Source organism: Myxocyprinus asiaticus, chromosome 12, assembly GCF_019703515.2.
Source record: "Myxocyprinus asiaticus isolate MX2 ecotype Aquarium Trade chromosome 12, UBuf_Myxa_2, whole genome shotgun sequence".
In the NCBI taxonomy this organism is placed as follows: Eukaryota; Metazoa; Chordata; class Actinopteri; order Cypriniformes; family Catostomidae; genus Myxocyprinus; species Myxocyprinus asiaticus.
Genome location: NC_059355.1, coordinates 22,073,563 through 22,093,247, shown reverse-complemented (window position 1 = coordinate 22,093,247; position 19,685 = coordinate 22,073,563). Strand labels below are relative to the sequence as shown.

The window sequence follows — 19,685 nt, the reverse complement described above, 5'->3', positions numbered from 1 at the left end:
ACCATTGTGTCCTTGAGCAAGACACTTAACTCCAGGTTGCTCCAGGGGGATTGTCCCTGTAATCAGGGCAGTGTAAGTCACTTTGGATAAAAGCGTCTGCCAAATGCATAAATGTAAATGTAAATGCTGCCTGACAGGACCCAAAAGGTCCTAGAAAAATAAAATATTATAAATATTTTATGTTTTGATTTCTAATGTAATTTATGTCAGATGACACAAGGTCGAATCCTGCAACAACTCACAATCTCACTCTCTCTCCCCATCATCTCCTGTTACCTCTCCACTGAGCTCTCACTAAAAGAGGTAAAAAAAAAAATAAGCCAAAAGCAAAATTAAAAATTATAATTACATTTTAATAATTTAAATCAGGTAGAACCAAAGGCAATACATTTTACTTCTGTAGAACAGTCCACCGCACTGGATGTTTAGGACTAAGCCAATACTAATCATCTATAGATTAATACAAACACGATTGTTATAGAGTGCCAGACCTACTAGTTCTCGCTGGGATGACTGATTATTACCTTTGCCAATCAGAGCACATCTAATCATGGCCCATAGCAAATTACAGACAAGACAAGCCAGTGAGAGGAACCAAGATGGCCAGTAACCCTATCGCCCCCTCTAGGTTAACAACATTGTATTTGGAAGCAGTAAATCAGGGCTTTGCAGAATTGTTTATGTCTTGAAGTATCTGGTCCATCTGTTGTTAAAAGCCAGTGGTGCCTGGCATATGAAACTTGACCCTGCCACATTCGCCATGCTAGATTAAGACTGATGGACAGTGTGTGTATATGAGTGTATATCTGGGGGGGGAGGAGGTTTTTGGTGTGTGTGTGTTTAGATGGGTTGTAAGTTTGGGTGTGTGTATCTAGAAGGCCACATCTGTGCCAATGCCTCAGGTAAGTGGATGTAAATGTAAAGACTCACGGTCATTTAGTCCTTGGGTGCTTATCTTTCTCCATTAGGGTGAAACAAGAAGCAGGGCCAGTGAAATTCTCTTCCCCACACCCCTGACCCCACAAACCAGCCTCAACCCTGGCGAAACCTCCATAGAGGGACAGGCAGATTTATCTGTCCTCCTACTATCCAGTCAGGGACCACACAGGTGAACAAGGCCTCAGAGACACTGAGCTAAGCAACAAGACAGTTGAGTTTTGCTAATACATAAAATCTAAGTACTATAACTGGTGAGGTGAAGGTCTGACCTGCCTGGTAACCCTGCATCCTTCATTAGCACAGTGAAGCAAGCCAAGGAATACTGTACATGCTAAACACACAGCCCCACAGAGAAGTGGAGAACATTTGGAGGCAGTCCAAAAAAAGAAAATAGTCCAGAGGGGTTCATATGTAAACCATAAGTAATGCAGCACTCATAGCTATACAAACGTGTCAAAGACAAATAGTTTTGCATGACATTAGAACACTTCTGGGGCCCACAATCCCAACGGAAGCAAGGCATTTCTCGGGCTCAGCAATCTGTATGATTAGCAAGACAATGTATTTTTTTTATCTTGCAGAGAAATCCAGTGAACAAAAACATGAACTTGTACCAGGGTGACAAGCAGATATTATGAAAATGAGCATCTTTTGAGAATACTACAATAGAATGACCCTACGCTTCTCGTTTTTTTCCTCTGGGACATTATTGTTTGCTGGTTTCTGAGCCACCCAAGCTGAATTCAAGACCAGTAATTGGAGTCATGGTTTTTAAAGGAAACATCCGACCACAAAGGGCACAATTGTGGACACACAGCAAGATTAACACACATCTTAAAGCAATAGTAGGATCATTTACTCACCTTTATGTCATTCCAACTGTATAACTTTACCAAAGATTTTTAAAGAATATCCAGGCCACTCTATTCCAATTCTTTTAAGTATTTTATTTTTTTTTTTCAGTAAATGGAGACTGGGGCTCCAAAATGGCAAAAAAAAAAAAAAAAAAGTATCTTAAAAGTGGTCCATATGACTTTTTTTATTCCAAGCGAAGGCTATGTGTGAGGAACTTAAGTTTTTGGGCAAGAATTTAAGTCATTCGCTCTCTATAACAAGATGGTGAAGAAATCCAACAAAATGTAGAGAGTTTAAAGCTTAAAACAAGCTAAACAAAATGGCAAATGGGGTAATAAAAATACGATTACGTCAAAGGGAAATGCACAAGTGTGCTATCTATGGGTGTGTGCATGCAAAATGTGGGTGTACTGTATGTTCATGAATTGCCGCAAAATGCAGTTTGCTATTTGTCTGAGAAATAGGTCATTGCACTAAGATGTTTCAAAAGCAGGTCAGCGCAATTTCTAAATTCAGTGATTCAGAGATTCCACCAGCAGGTGGTAATAAAGTTTATGTCCAAACTCTGAAAATACGGTACTGTGGAACATCAAATTATGTCCACGAAAATCACTGTCTTAACCATTTTATGAAACAAAAAATTATGACATTTGTGTATAACTATCTATAGGTCATAGTTTATTTTTCAATTATTATTATTATTATTATTATGTTTATATTTACAATTGTATATATGATCTCATTTGTATTGATATTTTTCCACCTGTTGCCTTAGAGTGATTTTTACGTCAATGCAAAAGGGGCTGGTTAAAGAAGCTGGAGAGGTTATAATGTTTGGATCTGTTTGGATGTATTTTGACCACTTCGTTATTTTGATTATATTTTCATTTAGTTTGAAGTATAATTTGAATTTAGAAAGATTTTGGGTTGAATTTGTTTGTTTCAATAAATGAATTAAATTTTTCAAAATTAAAATCGACCAGTAGATGTGAAGTGTGTGCCGATACAATCACTGTTAATACTAGTCATGATTTGTGTGTCAGTAGATGAAAATTATTAATAATACGTATATACTCTATAATTTAACGGAATGTACATCCAAATCTCGATGAGAATTAAATTTTCTATGCTTATAAAAGGAGCGTGTCACTGTCATAGAAATATTTATATTCTTCTAATTCATAGCATACAGTCCATTTTTACTACCAACTTCTTATGAATGCTGTCTTTGTTTATATCACTGGTGCTTGAGGGAATGGACTATATCATAGGACGCAGGCAGTGCGATATTCAGAGAAGAACCTCAGAATTAAATTGCCCCTGACTCAGCCAATTAACACTTTGCATGCAAAATTTCGGCAAATGCACTTGCGCCTAGATTTAGTGCATGCTTGCATGAAAATACCAAAACTTCATGGCCATGCCCATTCACTTTGCACTTAAGACTTAAAGCATAGTGCTGTGCTTAGCGCTAGCACTCTTAAAATAGGGCCACTTATTTCTTATGCCATTTTGCTTGTCGAATAAATATAACTTGTTTTAAGAATATTTAGATATTTCTACAGGAAAACAAGAAAAAATATTAATTAAGAAAATGATTTTTTGCAGTGTTTGCTGCCAGGCAAACTAAAGCCAATTTGCTATTTTTCGCCAACATCTGGTTTCAGTGGGATATACTTCAACACACAAAAGAAAACTGCGTTCCTTAAAAGGCAGTGCACAGCGACATTCAAAGACAAACATCAGAGTCTCTGCATGTGTGTGTGTGTGTGTGTGTATGTGTGTGTGTATTAGTGTATTAGGTCTGCAGTTCCAATATACATCTATGATAATGTTCTGATCCTTAGACCTATAGATAGAAAAGATCTCTTATGCAGATATGTATAAATCAACAACTGTTATTTATCTTTTGTTCAGATCATCCCCTTTCCTCTCATCTTCCCTTTCAATCACAGAGCACAAAAACTGGACTGAAGATAGCTGGTTCTTAGAAGTATCTGCGGCTTGGAATGCAATGAGCAGTACAGTCTTATCTTTAAGTGTGTGTAGACAAAACTCACCTTAAGCAAGACTTAGTGGGGGAAGTTTATAATCCCCTCATATGCAGAGTGCAAGAAGGGCATACAACTCTTATGTTGCAGTCTTTAAAGGTAATTTTTACGATGTAAAAACACTGAATTTTGAGTAATGGTATAGTATGTGGTATTGTATCACTTTTTGCTTAGTATTATTCATGTTCTAAATAACTTAAATCTTAAATCTGCATAAGAAAAATTAACAAAGACAGATTGTAGTCCAGATCCAAATGGTCCTAGAATGTGCTAAGTAAACAGAGGACTGGCTTTCATCCAATTATTATCCAGTCAGTGCATAGAGCACAGAAAATAGCAAATCTGTTACCAAGACACCGAAACAAACTCACAACAATGGCATCATAGGGGATAGAGCTCTTTACCCATTTGCCAACAAAAACGAAGGGCTAATGGCATTATAGCATAGCAGAAAATGACATCTCTCATTTATCATCAGCATAGCTCCACTCTACTTTCATCCCTGAGGCTGATGGAATCCCAATGGCTAGTTGAGACATGTTGATTTTCACACATCTCCAGCACATGGTTTCAGGCCATTGAAAAGTCCTGACGAAGCACATTTAAAGGGTGACACCCAAAAGCACGACCAGTGTCTCATGACACTATAGCGCTCAGTGGAGTCATGCTATCAGACAGGTCTGTGGTTATTCATGAAGAGGACCTGCTGTGTAGACCAGTCACCTAGAGCAGTTTGGACAGTTCAGAAAGTGCCTTTTAAGAATGTGATATAAGCAAGAATTGATTGAAGCCCTTGTTTGCTGGGTTCAACAAAAAGGATTTTTTCCGCTGGCCCTATCAAGCCAGTGTTTCAGATTTTTAATTGACCCACTAATATTTTCACTTGCCTGCCACAAATATAATATTAATTAATATCTTAATGATATTAAAATAGCTATTTATAAATATATATTTTAAATGTATCAGAGAAATATTTTATAAAAAACAAAGATATACAAATTATTGTGGAAAATGTAAAACGTATTGTTTATTACATTATATATATTTAAGTCCACAAATGTATACACATACTTTTTGTTCAATGTCATACGGTACAAAACATTGCTGATTTGCTTATTATTTAACAAACCAACTGATACTTCCAAGACTATCAGTCATTCTCACAATTTCTCACAACCTCATCAACATTAGCCATTTAGATAACTTTAGTGACATTGAATCAGCAGAATTCACAACAACAATGTTCAATACATGGCTGACAACTAAATGTTTAAGTTTGGTAAGCATAAAGACACATGTACATGTACATTGGTACATGATCAATAAATGTAGGTGTAGTGACAATGCAGCAGTGGCTTGATAGGGCAAGTGACAGTTCCATCAATTGGCCTATAAATTTGCCAATAAAAGCATTTTGGTTGTTTATCAAACACTTTAATCTCTTGTTTGCAAATTACTTTGGGATAGATAAGATGCACAAAAAAGAAGCTCCCTCTCTCTTTCTTTCTCTCTCTTTCTCTCTCTCTCTCTCTCTTTCTCTCTCATCATTACTAACTCTTCTGAGATATATCAGATAGCATTCCTTAGGCTTTTGTTTCACATACTGGAGCCTCCAACAACAATCTGATCTCTCTGGCACGGATGTTTACAGCGCTTCGCTCCTGTGCTTTGGCCAGTACACTGTTCTCCAGCTTCCTGTCTGTCAGGGTAAAGGGAATAACAGCCATTTAACAGTGATCCTGATTACAGTGTGTGAGGGCACACATAACGTGGTATTGATATGGGTGGCAGTCTAATGGAGCGCCACAGAGGGAAATCTGTAAAGAAGAGAGCTTTTTGTCTGCATGACCCAGTTGAGTGATGCTTGCTCCCTGATGCAAAAAACACAAGACAGTGAAAGGGAAGCAGTTTAAAGCTGCCATTGTTTGTGCCGGCAGGCCCCGATATTGTATTTCAATAGTGCTGTGAGCCTGAGCCATGGAGAGAGTTCAGAGGCAGAAAGAGCTGCTCTCAATCCGCGTGGCAGATAGCGCCTGACAACTGCGCCCATTTAGCCAGGCTACACTTTTTCTGTCTTCCTCCGGCCCCTCTTGCTCCCTCTTCATTCTGCCCTCTTTGCTCACAAATGCCAAGTTGAAGCCTTAAAAAGTTTCCCCAACTTTTCTGAAGCCCATTGCTGTTTTTCTTTGGTTTTGTGAAGACTGTAAACGTGAAGGCCAATTTTTCTCAAAGTATATATTTTCTTTCTATACTCATTGCCCACTAATGAGAATTTTGATGTTGGTCTAGGCTATTTTATGCTGGTTTGGGACCCGCATAGCCATGCAGTTGGTCACCAGTATGGTCTTTCTAGTGAAGCTGGTTGACCAAGGAAGTCTTGCTAGTTTAGCTAGCTAAGAATCCTAGTGTGATACTAGACTGAGAAAAAAAAATTTAACCTTCAAAATGTGATTCATGTGTTTACATTTAAATAAACTGGTTTTAATCAATAAATCAACCTGAATACATTAAGTTACACCAACAAAACAAATTTTAGGGGTTTGATCTGAAAGAAATAGCTCGAGGTAACAACTGGAAGTTACCACTCTTTAAAATGTAGTCCACCAACATTCCACTCTGAGACCAGCATCCAAAACATACACTGGTAACCAGCAGGGAGGGATCGTATTAGAACCTTATCTTTTTATCATGTGTAACAGAGTGTGTTTTTGTGCATGTGTTCAAAAAACAGGCCCTAATTACAAAAAAGATTGTACAGTCTCGTTGCAGACGTTTTGAGTCAGCAGTGCTCTTGACCAGAGAATTTTTCAAGCTACAGTATTACAACATCAATTCATCTGATATGCAGGCCCTGTGAGTGCACCCCACACCTCCCGCTGATTCTACAACACCCCCACCAACTAACAAGAGAACTAACAACTTTTTAACATCTCAGCCAGCTCGCCCCAGCCAAGCTTTAATCAGAGTATGTTTAAAACTACTACATCATTGTAAGTTAAAACTGCAAGAAACAACTCTGCCAAGAAGTCATTTATACAACTCTTGGTTCCCAGTTTTAGTGGTTTGATGTTTTAACGCAGTAAAAATTGTGCTATGTGAAAAATCTAAAATAGCAGTCACATGGGGTCCACAACATCCATTTTGTCAGAAAACATTCCTGCTGGCCTGTGTTGTGAATTACACCCAAATCCTAGTCTTATCTAGGACAACCCACAAGCAAACTGTGGAGACAAAGCTGGTGAAAACCAGAGATGTTTTACAGGTAAATAATCATTTTTTACTCCGGTACAAAAGATGTGGGTTGTTAGACTCAGCCGTAAATGGACAGGTATGTAGGCTGCACTGAAAGACTAAAGGATATAGTTTCTAAATTGTTGATAATAAGTGATTCAGTATAAATGCATTTATAAGCTTAATTATTAAAAGCTGAAGTGTGTATTTTTTATGCCACTTGCGCCATGTAACGGAACAGCAAAAATAAACACTGTTTTTTAACAGCTTTCCTAAATATTCCCCCCATCTGCCGTTGATTGAACAATTATATAGTCCCACCCCAAAACTCACGCCACTGGTTGAGTCAAGTCATTTTTATTTGTATAGCACTTTTCATAATAGACACCATTTCAAAGCAGCTTTACAGGAAATTATGCTAATAATTGTAAAATAATAATAATAATATGTAATGTAAGCTGTAATGTCTTAAGAGTCATCATTGTGCGGTTTGATAAAAACGTGATTGTAGATTGTGTCTATATAAGTAAATTATATTTGTATTTAGACCCCTAATGAGCAAGCCAAAGATGACTTTTAGACAAATGTCAGTTAGACATTTACCGATATTCAAGAATAAGGTATACCGTGATAATTAACATGCACAATATTGCTATCGTGAGCACTTTAAAAATACTGTGAAAAGTTCTAGATAAGCTATTAACCAAATTGTTTTGAGTTTTCTGAATTCACTTCATTCATTTCCATGCAGTGCATTTCCATCAATAAATCAACATTCCTAACACTCTAGCTCTTACAGTAATAGGAAGACACACCAAATTACTAGGAAACTCTAAAATTCATGTTTCTTTTTCAATTAAACTTTTCCCTCAAAACATTACCATTGTTGTTACTTGCTCAGTTGCAATGAAAATAAACCGTAATAAATTAGATAAATGCAAAATAGAAGCATTGGACTCAGACTTTTGAAAGCCACCATGTCTCTTTGAATCTTATATGGTTTGTTCTTTGCAAAGTTACTTTCTTTGTGATCTTTTAACTTAAAAAGTACAAAACAAGTAACTAAATCTTGTAATTAAGAACATCAATAAAGTTTATTTATCTTTCAACCCATTTTGTAGGGTAATTTAATACAATATTGTGATAATACCGCACACAGTGAAAAATGCTTCAGCAGTTATCGTGATATGAAAATCAGATACCGTCACATCCCTAATGTCAATGTTGTTGTGTCTGCAAATTGAGCAATTTTTATAGCACCACATGCACAAAGTGTTTACAGATTTCGAGGAAATCAACCTACTTACTCATAATTTTCTCTACAATTTAAGCAGGACAGGGAAAAGTATTTTAACATCATAGATCAGCTTTACATAACTTGATGTCAAGCATTGTTGAGTTGTAAAAGGCATTAGACAACAGTCACCCAGTCATTGGCTGAAAAGCATATTATTTGTGATAAAGTTTTTCTTTCAATCATAACTGCATGCTGACTACCAGGACAACTAGAGTAACAAGATAACAAATTCCCTCTAACTAAAACATATATCTCAAGATATTATGTACTAGCAGTAAATAAATGTCCAAGTGCAACTACCTGAGTTAACTTGTATGCTAACAACATTTGTTCCCAAACTGCAGCACTACAACTTTGTAGAATCTACTATACGTTTAAGGCACAAAAGGTTGTAGTTACTAAAAGTTAGATTATATATAATGTTTCGGGGTTCTTTGATTTATATTATTTACTTTGAAAAACTGTTATATAAAAGCAATAAACATTGTTATTTGTGATTGTGGCATGGGGGGCGTGGTCATGTGTCGGTCTGCAGGAGAGGGAGCGCGGTAAGGCTCATCACCTGGCTCAAAATTATTTCTAACACCTGTCTCTCATTATAGCGATAGCGGAGGAAGGCTTAAAAGGACGCCGAAGCATCAGAGAGGGTGTTCGTCAAGCACAACAGCCCGTACACAGAGAGAGAGAGAGAGAGAGAGAGAGAGAGAGAGAGAAAGAGAAAGAGAAAGAGAAAGAGAGAGATTGTGTTTATGTTTAGAGTGTTTTCATTTATTTACGTTTTCTCTACTATCGACGGTTACCGTCGATTGTGTGGTTCCAAATAAAAGGACTTACCTCGAACCTGCTTCGTTGTCTCCTGACTCCTCCATTGCCCCGAACTAAGAACTTATTACAGTGATACACTCCTTTTCATGTTCTATTTAGGCCCAAGCACTGAAAGTGAGGAGGCCCTATTGTTCTTCTAAGGATTATTATTTTTATTATTAGGGCCCAAGCACTGAAAGTGCGGAGGCCCTATTGCTCTTCTAAGGATTCTTCTTCTTTTCAAGGTTTTCGGTACTTTTGGGGTACTTAACATGTGTGGAAACTCTTGAAAGTTGTCGGCCAATAGGGCTGGGCAAAGTTGCAGGGTGGGCATGCAGAGGGGGCTCTGTAGCACCCCCTTGAAAATGGGCATGTATGGGGGGCTCTGTACCACCCCCATTTTTATCTACAGTCACCAAAATTGGTACATATATAGATCTCATCAAACCGGACAACTTTTGTGCTGACAGTCATAAGAAGTCAGCCATTTTGGATTGTTTGAAAAATGCATGCTCTGGAATTTGAAATACTCCTCTTAAGGGATTCATGTCACAGGTACCAAATGTGGGCGACATCATGCCAAGACTAAATTGCGAACAGATTTTTTTATATATTGAACGGTGCTGCCATGGTGATGCGATAAAGTAACATAAAAAAAAGGAAACAGGTAGTGTCTCATATGCATCGTGTGATTTACATAAAAATTGAGCCATCTGTTTGGCCTTGTGGGCTAATCACATTGATGTGGCTATTGTGGGTCATGGTCGTAGCACCACCAACTGGCATAAGGAAGTGTGGCACTTTTAACAGACTTTAAAATATCCCTCTTATGTTTACCTGAATTGCTTTAAAAAAAATTTGAATAATGTCAAGACACTGCTGATGTCAAATTATGAAGGAATCCTTGATATCTTGAAAAGTGTTGTCATGGCAACAGATCAAATTCTATGATGTTGTTGTGTATTTGGATGTATTTAATAAACTCAGCCATATGTTTAATAATGCTTATAACATGAATGTGGCTATGGTGGGTCATGGTCATAGGGCCTCCAGCTGGCAACAATAGATGTTCAAGGGTATTCAAAATCTTGCCATAATTACACATTTATTTCATTTGCCACACACATCAAAGTTTTAACCATTATGTCTGAGCAGAGGGTAAGACATTGTGTCTTGTTTACCCAACCAAATGCATGTGTGTAACGAATGAGGCTGGTATCCCTTAAGCCGACCACCAGTGGGAGCCCTCTCCCGAATACTGACACTATACCGTTTCTTCTATGGTGACTTCCTGTTTGTACTATATAAATAGCCATGCTTCTCCATTGTGCCTCTGCAAAGTATTGCCAGTTTCACTGCCTTACCAAGCGTTATTCTCATTGCCTGTTTATTGCCTACCTATTATGACCATTGTACCTGCTTTATGGATTTAACGATATTGGATTACTGTTTTGCTCTGTTTGCCTGATTGGACTGGTTACCTGTGTAACAACAACATTGCCTGCTTCAATGATTACGTCTCTGTCTTGTGTCTTGGATTTGTTTGCTGATTATAATAAACTTCCTGCATATGGATTCTACCTTCGCCTCCATGTCGAGTCCCTTACAGAATACTTTGCCAACAATGCATCCAGCGGAAGTTTCTCAGCTCCAGGCTGCATTCGCTTCCCAGAGCGAACTTCTCAAAGGTTACCAGGAACAACTAAACTAGATCGCCAGAGAAATGTAAGGGGTTTTTACGTCAATGTAAAATATATTTCTCCAACCAACAAGAGTCATTCAAGAAATGTGCATTTATGATGACATTACTTACCGGAAAGGCGTTAGACTGGGCCTCAGCTGTTTGGGAGAGTGATAATCAGATTCAAACATCTTTCGATTATTTTGCTTCCCAGATCCATGAATTTCTCTGTTCAGCTGCTTCATGTACACCAGGGTTCACGTTCTGCAGCTGACTTTGTCATACACTTCAGGACATTAGCAGCCCAAAGTGGATGGAATGAGATTGCGCTCAAGACTGTGTTCAGAGAGGGACTGAACTACAATCTGCAGGCCGAATTCGCATGTAAGGGTGAGGATGCAACACTTACTGAATTCATTTCGTTGGCAGTATGGATTGATAATTTACTGCGTAATTCACCACGCTCAAGGATTAGCTGCAAGTCACAACCATCAGTCCAAAGTCAAGTCCAGGCATGCCCCGAAGCTCCTGAACCAATGCAGATCACCTATACCAGAGTTTCTGATGAAGAACGCGATCATTGTCATAAGGAGCGACTGTGTTATTACTGTGGTGAAAGGAATCATCGAAACTCCACATGCCCTCACAAAGGCAAGAAATATCAAGACTCCAGGGCTATTGTAAGTACCATGAATATTTCATCTCCCACACAACACAGTTTCACTCTTCCCATTGAGCTCTCATTTGGTGATACACTGAAATGTGTTTCTGAACTTGTCGACTCAGGGGCTGCCGTGAATTTAATTCACCAAGGTCTAGTACGGGAACTCCATATCTCTACAGTAACTTGTATACCCACCATTAACATTACTGCTGTGAATAATGCACCTATAGGCATAGGCATCACTCACAAACAGTTCCAGTGACACTACGGATTGGACTGTTTCATACAGAGATCATATCTCTTTATATCATCAACTCACCCAAGTATCCTCTCATCCTGGGTCATCCATGGCTGGCTATCCATGATCCCATCATCTCCTGGAACCAAGGTGAGTTAAAACAATGATCAGATTATTGTCAGTCTAACTGTCTTCATGTCACAGTCACCATACCATGTTTGACTATCAGCGTCGAAAGTCCTGAGAACCAAGCTCATATCCAGGTCCCCAGGGAATATTCTCAATTCGCCGAGGTATTCAGCAAGGTCAAGGCAACCCAATTACCCCCTTGTCATCCTTGGGACTGCGCTATTGAATTACTCCCCAACATGGCACCCCCTAGGAGCAAAGCATATCCATTGTCAAGACCTGAAACCATGGCCATGGAGACTTACGTCGAGGAGGCTTTAGCTTCAGGGTTCATTCGTCCTTCCACTTCACCAGCTGCAGCAGGCTTTTTCTTCGTTGAGAAGAAAGATGGAGGGCTCTATCCATGCACTGACAACTGAGGGTTGAACACAGTAACAATCAAGTACAGGTACCCATTCCCTCTTGTTCCGTCTGCCCTAGAACAACTACGTGAAGCATGCATCTACACAAAATTGGATTTGAGAAGTGCATACAACCTGATTCGTATCAGAGCAGGAGACGAGTGGAAAATCACCACTAGGGGGCACTATGAATACCAGGTGATGCCTTATGGCCTGGCCAACGCACCAGCTGTGTTCCAGTAATTCATCAATGAGATCTTCAGAGACCTCCTCAACAGATGTGTCATCGCCTACATTGACGACATACTCATATACTCCTAAGATAAAGCACAAAACATCAAAGACGTTAAATTGGTCCTCTCCCGCCTGCTGAAACACCAACTCTACGTGAAAGCAGAGAAATGTGAGTTACATGTTACCCATACAATGTTCTTAGGGTATATCAACAGCCATAGAGGTGTTGAGATGGATGACTCCAAAATCAAGGCAGTCACGGAGTGGCCAAGACCCAACACTGTTAATGAGCTACAACATTTCCTGGGTTTTACGAACTTCTACAGGAGGTTTATCCGCAACTACAGTCTCATCTCTGCCCCCTTAACGTCTTTGCTCAAAGGAAAACCATCCAAGCTACCATGGAGTGACTCTGTTCAAAAAGCCTTCGACACCCTCAAGACAAGTTTCACGACCACCCCCATTCTCAAGCACCCAGATCCTAGCCAACCATTCATTGTGGAAGTGGATGCCTCAGACTGCGGCATGGGGCGGTTCTCTCTCAATGCCACTGTAACCCTGGAAAATTTTACCCTTGTGCTTTCTTTTCCTGTAAACTGAACTCAGCTGAAAGGAACTATGATGTTGGAAACAAAGAACTACTCTCCATGAAGTCTGTGCTAGAAGAGTGGCGCCACTGGCTTGAAGGTTCTGTCCATCCATTCCAAGTAATCACCGACCATAAGAACCTCGAATACATCAAGGGAGCAAAACATCTGAATCCACGACAAGCCCGATGGTCACTTTTCTTCACAAGGTTCCAATTCACAGTCACCTACCGCGCTGGCAGTAAGAACTCCAAAGCTGATGCTCTCTCCCGTCATTATGATCCCCTTCACAACATACCTCAAAATGAATCTATACTCCCACCTTCTGTTATCATCGCACCCATAAGCTGGGACATCATGGAAGAGATCCAAAGAGCCCAACAAAAAGACCCTGCACCATCTGAATGCCCTCCAACCAAACAGTATGTACCATGCACGCCCTACCCCAACTATCAACCTGGCCAGAGAGTCTGGCTATCTACACGAGACCTCAAGTTGCAACGTGTCCATCATGCATTGTTTTCCGAAACCCACCGGGTGGAAATGGACCCATGGTGCTTGGGCCTGTCATCGCTTCTAGCAGCTATATTTATTATTATTATTATTCTTTTCAGGGTTTTCGGTGCTTTTGGGGTAATGAACATGCGTGAAAACTCTTGAAATTGTGCACACACATCAGAGTCTTTGGCCATTAGGGCTGGGCAAAGTTGCAGGAGGGACGGCATGCAGGGGGACTCTGTAGCACCCCCTTGAAAATGGGCATGCAAGGGGGGCTCTGTAGCACACCCATTTTCACCTACAGTCACCAAAATTGGTACACATATAGTTCTCATCAAGCCGAACAACTTTCATACTCACAGTGATTAGCTATACCCAACAGGAAGTCAGCCATTTTTGATTTTCTGATCCTCGCAGGCTTTGAACTTTTAAACACTCCTCCTAGAGAATTCATGATGCCATATTTTGAATGTGTCGCCATGGCAAAGCAATACTTTTATGGAGAAAAATGGGAAACAGGAAGTGCCTTATATCTTCTGTGTGCATTGTGTGATTGATGAAAATTCAGCTGTATGTTTGTTAATGGGGGCTGATTACATGGATGCAGCTATTATGGGACACGGTCATAGCGTCACCAACTGGCAGTAGGAAGTATGGCACTTTTAACAGACTTTGAAATAACCCTCTTATGTTTCCATAAATTGCTTCAAAATTCTTTAGAATAATGTCAAGACACTTCTGATGTAAAATTGTCAAGGGATATTTGATATCTTAAACAGTGTTGCCATGGCAACACATTAATTGTTATTATTAATTTCTTCTTATATTTAGGTATTTTTCAGGCACATGGCATGCTTAAAATTTCATGAAATTTTGCACACACATCAGAGTTATTAGCCATTACAGCTGGGAAAAAGTTCATGCATGGGTGTGTAGTGGGGCTCTGTAGTGCCCCCTTTAAAACTGGCGTGTAAGACGGCCTCTCTAGCACCCCCATTTTCATTTTCACCTAGAATCACCAAAATTGGTACATTTATAGTTCTCATCAAGCCGGATAACTTTCATTATTATAGTTATTAGCTCTGCCCAACAGGAAGTCAGACATTTTGGATTTTTTGAATATTGCAGTCTCTGAACTTTTAAATACTCCTCCTAGGGGATTCATGAGACTGTCACCACATTTAGACAACATTATGCCAAAACATTTAAGATGCTAAATTTTGAACAGATTTTTTTATATATCGAATGGAGTTGCCATGGCGAGGCATTACATTAATGGCGAAAAATGGGAAACAGGAAGTGCCTCATATGTTCTGTGTGCAATGTGTGATTTAGCTAAAAATTAAGATGTATGTTTTGTCTTGGAGGGTAATCACATGGATGTGACTATTTTGGGTCACGGTCATAGCACCACCACCTGGCAGCAGGAAGTGTGGCTCTTACAACCAACTTTAAAATAGTCCTCTTAGATTTACCCAAATTGCTTCAAAATTGTTTAGAATAATGTCAAATGCAAAATGCATGTGTCCGCCTTGCATTGTTTTCCAAAAGCCACCGGGTGGAAATGCACCCATGGTGCTTGGGCCCATCATCGCTGCTTGCAGCTATATTGCTTAATTATGACACATCTTAGGTTGACAGGGCTTTATGACAGAGATGTTGGCTGTTTACTGGGGTGACCAGATGTTCCAGACAGTCCTCCTTTATGAGGTGTGTCCCAGTGTACCGACAATTCATAAAAAATTTAAATATGGCCAAGTTTCAGCTGTTAGGCTCACTGAATTAAAATGAAGTATCCTCAATATCCTTTAGGTTACCATCTTTGTTATTGTTTGTTGTTCTCAAAAGGATAGAATAGGCCAAGTGGTAAAGGAATCTCACCTCTGCTGGTTCCTCTCCATCTCCTCGTGCATGACTCCTTCGTAGGTTGATGACGTGTACTTCCTGAGAGAGGCTGGTAGTTCCTCGACTAGCACAGCCTGACATGGCAGTGAAACTCTTTAGCATGGCCTGAACTGGGTGACCCACCCCAACTGGCAGCAGTTCACAAGGGCTCCGAGACAATGGACCTGCAAATAATGCAAAACACGATGTGAACATTCAAAATAAACTTATTCAGCCCTATTATTCTAAAAAAAAGCTGTTGCTTTAGTGTTGGCACTAAAGTGTGTCACAGCTCAATGCTTATCAGTGGAATGTAAACTGGCTAGTGCATTGAACCCTGCGAAGTCATTTCAAATCCACACAAGCTGAAAGCACCCCATATGGCTATCTGCAACCCAGATATGATAAAAACCCTCAGCAACTCTGTACGAATGAAAACAAAAGCTATGTTTTCTTATTGAAGTTTAGTCATGACAACTCTCTTGAAAGATTTAGCATGTGAATGTGGGTATGACATATTGATATGATATTGGTCTTTTCCAACTAGATCTATTACGCTGCTGCTGCTGCTGCAGAGCAAGTACGGTGACTTGCTGCTATTAGAACATACACACAGACATGCTGATGCTGCTGCACAATTAGAACAACAAGACATGCTGCATCAAGCATTTATGACATACTCTTGCACAATTAGACATAACTACAATCCCCCAACAAATTATGGATGCTGCACATACGCAAAACACAAAACACAACCCCCCAAACAAGCAGATCTACCACCAAGACTTGTATACTTCTGCTGCACCAAAGAGCCATGTGCACTGAGCAAGCTAGATGTGCTTTGGCAGCCTGGTCTCATGAAATTTAAGTGAGCACTGCAATGTTTTTGCAAAACTCAAATTACATGCTTCATTACAGTAGCAGTTTCCAAGTTAAATGTCCAGTGGGTGAAACCGAGACTGAGCGAAATGACAAAGTTTCTAAGTTAAATTTTAGACGGAGGTTTTAATAAGTAAAAAGTACCTCCCTAACTTTAAAAAATTACCCTAAACCTCACCAATAGTTTTTTAAAATGCAAATTCGAAATGAAAAAAACAAAAAACACATTTAATGAAGCAATCAAATCATTATGTGTCGCTTCAATGCCAATTTCACTTTCGTGCACCTTTTTCTGGATTCAAACTGCAGTCGTCGACGCTCTATCAGGTGAGCTACCAAGCAAGCTAATGGTATAGGAATAAGTGTATATATGTAGGTAGGTCTGTAATACAAGTGTTAAAATGGATTGTTTTTCAAATCATGCGTTAAAGTAAAAGTGTTTTGATATTATGACATAGCTGGGGGTGAGTAATAAAGTGACAAATACGTTTTTATAAAGGCATACAGGTATCAGCAATTGTACTCATGATTTGTGTGACAAAGAATAAAATGCACAGTTGTTGTAGCGCCTAGTGTTAATTCCATCAGAAAACTGCAGCGAAACGTAGAAAGCGGCACGTAAAAGTCAGTTTGCAAAAATTTATATAGAGTAACATTCATTCTGTGAGACCAGGTTGGCCTTGGTCTGCTTGGCTGAATGACATGATGCTAATGAACTAAATTTCTATGTGTGCATGGGCCTACTTGGCCGAATGTTAGGTAAAGAGAGAGTACGAAAGTTGACTGGCTACCCGATTGCACGTCAAATGACCTATCAGCTTACAACATCTGAGCCGATTGGCTTGACATAACATATGTGAGTGAGCTAATTAGCTAACAGATAAAAAATTCAAAGGACCTATCAGTCTGCACCATTCAAAGTTTCATGCCTGAACATAGTCATTTCTGTTGTCATTAATCGATAAGGCTTAGCCATTACGCAACTGAGGGCAATCTGAAAGGTCATAACACAGAATAGATAAAGGAGAGACAATTCCATTAGAATCTTTCTCTGCAGTATTCAAATTGTTTCAGTGCTCTTACCCAAACCCTCATTTTTTTTAGTTAATGATTTCACTGACTTAATTAACTTGACCTCAAAACAGTGATCTCAGTCCCTTAAACCTAAGCATGCACTAATGTCTCTAGTTAATGTTACATAAAAAATACCTGATAGTATGTTATAAATGTGACTGTTGTGTTCAGCACAAAGGCAAACATAGGGATAATTTATTTAGTTTAGAACTTCATTATGAAACAGTCATGTTATGCCATGGCAACATAAAATGAGGGTGAGTGATTGATGACAGAATTGTAATGTTTTGATGAACTTATCCTTTAATCCTTATTAATTCTTCACAGCACACTTCCTGCTCATTATCAAGGCTCCTCAAACCCATCTGTTCTCTTAAATATCCTCTTAGTCTTAGTCTTTACAACCTTCTCTCTCTCTCCTTAAATGGGATGATTTACCCTGTCTTAATCACTTTCAGAAAGAAAAATAAGGCTTCACACGTTAGTGCCCTCCTGTCTTTGAGGCTCCTCTAATTGGCCCACATTTGAGGTGGTCAGTGGGGCTGTTGCCACAGAAACAGGGGTGTTGCAGTCAAGTGTTTGTACCATAGAGTCGCAACAGGCACATGTTCCGAGCCATGACCTTGAAATACAACACAGAGGGAGATCATGGAATAATAAGGAGCAAAAAAAAAAAGCTTTGTGTGAAGAAAACAGCAGCTAATGACCGTGCGCTTGCACTGTTCAGCCATTGGTGATGAATGTTAAACATGACCCTCTTGGCACTTGCATTGAAATGAATGTCAGTAGGTTTGATTGCAGTTTTTAATGGTCACAAGACTTATCTGGTCCAGTTCACTGCAGGTTGTTTGATATGCTTATGTTTAGGTTGTGTTTTAATAAGCAGTGCACCTTCCAGCTTAAGGTCAACTTTAAATACAGGTTTATACTACATTGTGGGGACCGAATGTCCCCACAAGGATGGTAAAACCTGAGATCACCTACCCTGTGGGGCCCAGCCAGCGGTCCCCACGAGGTAAATGGCTTATTAAACATACTAAACTATGTTTTTTAGAAAATGTAAAAATGCAAAAAGGTTTCTGTGAGTGTCAGGTTTAGGGGTAGGTTTAGGGGATAGAAATTATCGTTAGATCTGTATAAAATCCATAAAATGCATGGAAGTCTAAGAAGAGTCCCCACACAATGATATAAAAACAACTTTGTGTATGTGTGTGTGTGTGTGTGTGTGTGTGTGTGTGTGGTGCTGATTTTCTCACTCCTGCCAAAAGAGACCAAAGGATCATGGGATGATTGTGCATACAGTATACCCATCAGCCACTAGTGCTCAGCACAACCTGAGCTGATGTCAACAACAAATGTGGAAAAAAAACAAAGATATATTCAACAAAGGGGAATATTTTTATTTCATTTATTTTAATTATTTTATTAAAACTAACAGATTTGAACTTTTTTTTTTTTTTTGCTATATGAAGGTCACATTAAAACTGACAGTTACCATGCCTTCATCGTTTATTTTTGGTACTTTTCAAATGCCTTTTTTGTATAGATAGTTGAAGCCTTGTCCCACACCTAGACTTTCAATAGTAAACTATGAAAATCAATTATAAAGAAAATCAATTTATTACATGTTTAAAACTACAACTGTATGACAATTTAAACAAAAAGTGAAATAAACATCAACCATTTCAAATTATTTCTATCAATTATAGAAAAATGACAACTGTCCCACAGTTTTGGTGTAATTTTAACCACACAAAACCAAACAATTTTGCTCCTAATATTTATTTTTATTTTTGTTAGTTAGTATACTTGCTAAAAAAGTTGACAAAAGGGCCAGTGAAGAGCATGCTTAAGATAAAATATGAGACTTGATGTTTGTGATGTTTGAAGAAAGAGAAATATCAGATATATCAGAATATTTGTATTGGGTTTCATTTCCAATTGATTGCTGTAATTATGCCAAATTATGCAACAAAAGTGAAACGTTTATTTCTCGAAATTATAGAAATCAGTAGAAAATGTGTGTAGATTTTAGGTGTGTTCGCGTCTAACTTGAAGAGTGCATGTTGGTTCGAAATATTGTCCAACTTTAGACACAGCCACCGCCACGTCAACCTGACGTATGCTCCAGTTGCTCCAAAGCGGCTGCACAAGCTCTGAAGATGACAGCTTATTCACGATCGGACAGATCTCTCCGATGACAGAGCTGACGTGTTTTTCATGGGCTGAGTTTGCAATG

General features: G+C 39.1%; 1 protein-coding gene across 4 annotated transcripts in view; it reads right to left on the bottom strand.

The window, feature by feature from the left end:
• The window catches only part of LOC127449630 (transforming growth factor beta receptor type 3-like), a 228,145-nt gene that overhangs the window by 136,186 nt on the left and 72,274 nt on the right, over positions 1 to 19,685 (bottom strand). For all 4 annotated transcript variants that reach the window (XM_051713153.1, XM_051713152.1, XM_051713154.1 and 1 more), the window contains one exon: positions 15,491 to 15,678. In XM_051713153.1, coding sequence (XP_051569113.1) covers positions 15,491 to 15,678 — 188 coding nt within the window. The remainder of the gene's footprint in view (positions 1 to 15,490; positions 15,679 to 19,685) is intronic.